The sequence below is a fragment of the Vigna angularis genome, chromosome 8, assembly GCF_016808095.1.
Source record: "Vigna angularis cultivar LongXiaoDou No.4 chromosome 8, ASM1680809v1, whole genome shotgun sequence".
Classification (NCBI taxonomy): domain Eukaryota; kingdom Viridiplantae; phylum Streptophyta; class Magnoliopsida; order Fabales; family Fabaceae; genus Vigna; species Vigna angularis.
The window spans coordinates 21,892,759-21,897,911 of NC_068977.1; the positions used below are offsets into that span (position 1 = coordinate 21,892,759).

At 33.0% G+C, this 5,153-nt stretch overlaps 1 protein-coding gene across 2 annotated transcripts; it reads left to right on the top strand.

Moving 5' to 3' along the window:
• Positions 1-475: 475 nt before the first annotated feature.
• On the top strand, positions 476-4,846 carry LOC108345020 (receptor-like protein EIX2). Of its 2 annotated transcripts, none has more exons than XM_017583576.2 (2): positions 476-3,971; positions 4,598-4,846. In XM_017583576.2, exon 1 carries the CDS (start codon positions 565-567, stop codon positions 3,925-3,927), a length of 3,363 nt encoding a protein of 1,120 aa, XP_017439065.2. In that variant the 5' UTR covers positions 476-564; the 3' UTR covers positions 3,928-3,971; positions 4,598-4,846. The 2 variants fall into 2 exon arrangements, with proteins under 2 accessions (XP_017439065.2, XP_052723617.1); XM_052867657.1 differs by having other exon boundaries at positions 4,670-4,846.
• Positions 4,847-5,153: the final 307 nt, after the last annotated feature.

A 5,153-nucleotide genomic window follows, 5' to 3' on the forward strand; every position in this document is an offset into this window, starting at 1 on the left:
ACTTTACACTAGGCAAAGAAATTATTTTTCAAATTTTCAAACTAGTCTTTTTATTATCTTTTTCTTTATTTGGTCTGTTTAATTACCATCTCTCTCAATCTACATTCTTTAATTTATAATCTTATATTTGAAAAAAAAAATGACAACTATTTGAATTAAATCTATATGACTATTTTAGATTGCTTGCAGTAAATCAATACTGATGAAGAATATTTTTTAATTGCAAATTTTTGGTACATAAAAATAAACAGTAATTTTATTAATGCGTATATATAGTTTTAATTTAAAATAAAGAGACTATGTAAAGTATTATAAAGTAAGTTGGAAGCAGTCTACATTGTATGCTAAAAAAACTATTATTTTTCAAATACGTGACTTATATTTATTTATTATTATTTTTAGTTTTACGAAATCAACTTTTGAGAATATAAATGAAGCCCGGGAGAATTCTAAAATAAACATATAAGGAGAAAGAGAAAAGAACTGAATCATTTTCTTTCTCGCAATATAATACCTCTGTTTACGTTCCTCTCTCTTATATTATTTAAAATAAACAAAACTATCATGATTTCTTATTTTCCCAAATCATTTTATGTCCTTCTGCTGCTTTCTTTGCTTGCCTCAGGAATTAGTGTGAAAATGAAGAACTCAAGTGAAAGTGGTGAAGCAAAGTGCACAGAGAGGGAGAGGCAAACACTCCTCAACTTCAAAGAAGGTCTCATAGATAACTTTGGCATGCTCTCCACTTGGACCAATAATACAGATTGCTGCAAATGGAAACGCATTCAATGCAACCATGGTCATGTGCAACTGCTTGATCTTCATGGAAACTACCACTATAGACAGTATTTGAGAGGTGCAATCAATGCCACTTCATTCATTCACTTGCCATTTATTCAACATCTAGATCTCAGCGGTAATTATTTTGCACTGAGTTACATCCCAGAGTTAATGGGCTCCATCACCAACTTAAGATATCTCGATCTCTCCCGTTCTGATTTTGCGGGGAGGATTCCTTCAACACTTGGAAATCTCTTACAACTACGCTATCTAGATCTTGGGAAAAATCTTCTTTGGGGAAAAATTCCCATTGAGATAGGGAATCTGAAACACTTACAGTATCTCGATCTTGGTCTATTCTATCTTTCCGGGAAAATCCCATCTCAAATTGGGAATCTTAGAAAGCTACAGCATCTCACTCTAGGAAGTAATAGTCCTCCATATATAAGGAAAGAGCCAAAGTATATTTCAAAATCTCTTTCTGGAGTAATCCCTTTTCGCATAGGGCATCTTCCATTCTTGCATACTCTCCGACTAGTTGGCAATTTTGATATACAAGCTAAAGATGCAAAATGGCTGTCTACTCTCCATTCCTTAACCATTCTTAGGCTGAGTTCATTGCACAGTCTTAAATCCTCTCACCAGTGGCTGCAAACTATCAGTAAAATCATTCCAAACTTAACAGAGTTGAGGCTAGTTGATTGTAATCTTCTGGAAAGTGATATTCAATCTTTGTTCCCTTCTCACTCTTCAAATAATTCCACCTCTCTTACCATACTAGATCTGTCTTCTAATATGTTGCCATCATCAATACTTCAATTCTTGTTTAACTTTAGCCTTCATCTTCAAGAGCTTTATCTTTCTCACAATAATATAACTTTGTCACCTTCTCTGTGTTCAAATTTTCCATCTCTTAAGGTCCTCGATCTCTCTTACAATAATCTTGCATCATCAATGTTTCGACCTAATTTTAATATCAGCTCCAAACTAGAAGAGCTTTATCTTGAAAATTGCAGTCTTATGGATAGAAATTTCCTTCTTTCATCTACTTCTACAATGAATTATTTGTCCTCACTTATGTTACTTGATCTCTCCAATAACTTGCTAAAATCATCTCCAATGTTTTACTGGCTTTTTAACTTCACCACCGATCTGGTTTCCATTGACCTTGATGGTAACTTGTTAGAAGGTCCAATTCCAGATGAATTTGGGAAAGCGATGAACTCTCTTGACTATCTTTCTCTCTCCAATAACAAACTCCAAGGCAAGGTTCCGTCTTTCTTTGGGAGGATGTGCAGATTACAAGTATTGGACCTCTCAAATAACAAGTTAAATGGTAAATTTCCGACCTTCACAAAAAATTCTTCATGGTGCAGCAGACACATATTTCGGAGCTTTAACTTATCTTATAATCAAATTACTGGTAGGATACCCGAGAGCATCAGACTGCTATCTCAGTTGGAAACTTTATCGTTGCGATGGAATTCTTTAGAGGGTGATGTCACTGAATCTCATCTTTCTAACTTTTCCAAATTATATCTCTTAGACTTGTCGCATAACTCATTGTCGGTAAAATTTGGCTCTAGCTGGGTTCCTCCTTTTCAATTAAAGTTCTTGTTTCTTGCATCTTGCAAGGTAGGACCCAGTTTTCCTAGTTGGATCCAGACACAAAATTCCTTAATCCAACTAGATATATCTAATAATAGGTTGAATGATTTCGTACCAGAATGGTTTTGGAACAAGTTGCAAATGTTGTACAGTGTGAATATGTCTCACAATAATCTCATTGGTTCAATCCCTGATATGCAATTAAAGCTTCCTTTCAGACCATCTATATTTTTAAGTTCAAATAAATTTGAGGGAAAAGTTCCATTATTTTTGCTACAAGCTTCCGAGTTGTTACTCTCTGCAAATAAATTTTCAGATTTCTCATGTGGAAACGTCACAGCTGCAAACTTGGCCACTTTAGATTTATCAGATAATCAAATAAAGGGGCAACTTCCAGATTGTATGAAATCAACAAATCGATTATTGTTTCTTGATTTAAGTAGTAATGAATTGTCAGGGAAGCTTCCTAACTCTATGGGCACCCTTGTCAACTTGGAAGCTTTGGTTTTACGAAACAATAGTTTGACGGGTGAATTGCCTTCTTCTTTGAAGAATTGCAAGAGATTAATTATGTTGGATGTGAGTGAGAATATGTTTTCAGGTCGAATACCAGCATGGGTTGGAGAAAGCATGCAGCAATTGATAATCTTGATCATGCGAGGGAATCAATTCTCTGGAAATCTTCCCCCTCATATATGTTATTTGAACGATATTCAATTGTTGGATATTTCTAGGAATGAGTTATCAGGAGGAATTCCAACTTGCTTAAACAATTTCACTGCATTATCTCAAAACACCGTCAACAAAATTGAAACTGAAAGTCGTGTGTATTGGTACAATAGTACTTACTCTGAAACTTATAATTTTTTCAGTTGTAGTTATTATTCATTTCATATAACATGGATGTGGAAAGGTGTGGAACAGAAATTCAGACGTCCAGAATTAACTCTTCTGAGCATTGATCTCTCATGTAATAATTTAATTGGTGAAATTCCGAAGGAGATTACATACTTGCTGGGGTTAGTTTCTTTGAATTTATCAAGAAACAATTTGAGGGGAGAAATTCCTTCCAATATTGGAAATTTAAGTTTACTTGAATCCCTTGACTTGTCAAGAAATAAATTATATGGGAGAATTCCTTCTTCTCTTTCCCAAATGGATTTTATCCAAATATTAGACTTGTCACACAATTCTCTTTCTGGAAGAATCCCATTGGGGAGACACATGGATACATTTGATGCCTCTAGTTTTGAAGGAAATGTTGATCTTTGTGGGAAACCACTTGAAGAAAGTTGTCCTGGAGATGAGACAGTGACAAAGTCTAAAGGAGAAGAAGTCGATGATGAAGATGATAATTCAGTTTTCAATGGAGCATTATACATGAGCTTGGGGATAGGATTCTTCACAGGCTTTTGGGGCTTATTAGGTCCATTACTACTTTGCAAACCATGGAGAATAACTTATCTGAGGTTCTTGAACAGACTAATAGACTATCTATTTGTAATGGCTGAAGTTAACCTAGCAAAGCGCCAAAGGTAGATCAAAGACTAACAGAGTGCAAAAGGTGGCTCAAAAACTAGCTGGTACATAACTCTAATAACTTCTTTCTTTGAATTTTATAGTCCTTATTTCTACTTCAGATAAGTAAATCAGTAAGTAGGTTTTATATTGAAATCGATAATACCTTTCTAAAAAGAAATGTACAAGGCTTGCCATGAATGTAAGTGTTAGAATTTGGTTCTTGCTTAAAATATAGCACTAAACGTACTTTAATTAATTGTATGTCTCTCTAAGTTACATACTGATTTTCATCAATTTTATTAAACGTTGATTATACCCTACGCTTCTATTCATGGCTTCACTATTGGTAGTTCCATTTTTTCTAGAAATAATTGTTTTTGTTGGTGTAAAGGAATTATTGATAGTGTGCTCTGTTATGATAAGTTTTCATTTTTTTCAAATGAATTCTGCTTAGGCCCTTTTAAAAATGCTTACATGTTATACACTTTTTTCTGTACTCTATTGAGCTTAAAGAATTTAGTTTTCATTTAGTTTACAACTAAAATTTGATCTCCAAATTGTTTTCCATCATTACTCATATTGTTTGTCATCATTTAGTTTATAGCAATTCGCTTCATTTAGTTTATCATTAATATTTGGTTTCCAATTTTTTTTCCTTCATTACTAATTTTTGTCATATAAATTTTAGCACCAAATTTGCAGTTTATAATGATTTGCTTCAAGAGTTCATTATGAGATGAGCATTACATATTGTTGGCAGTGTGAGATCTGGAGGTTGAAGTTTCATGCAGCAATGATCTGATAGTGTGTGGCTGTATAATCTATAATGTAAATCTAATTTTAAGCCAAGAATTCGAGATATCCCAATTTGTATATGTAAGAACATGGGATATCTCAAAAATTTGTAATTCAGAATCCATTGAATCTCTTCTTTTAATTACTCTTTCATACATTCATATCCCAATGGCTGACATTACATCTAACTTCTTATCATGTGAAAGTATATTAATATTGTTGATGTTATTTTACATTCAAAATTGGAATTTTAAAATAAAAATTTCGATAATTGTCGTTCAATTATGGTTATCAGATTCCAAATTTTATTATTGATAACATGCTATTTATGTTATCATTAATAAATTCTTTAATCTTGGTCATCCAAGAATCTAACAACAATTAATAAATTCCTTAATTGATACCATTTGATTATTGCATAAAGATATAAAGCATTCGAAATCTAAAGT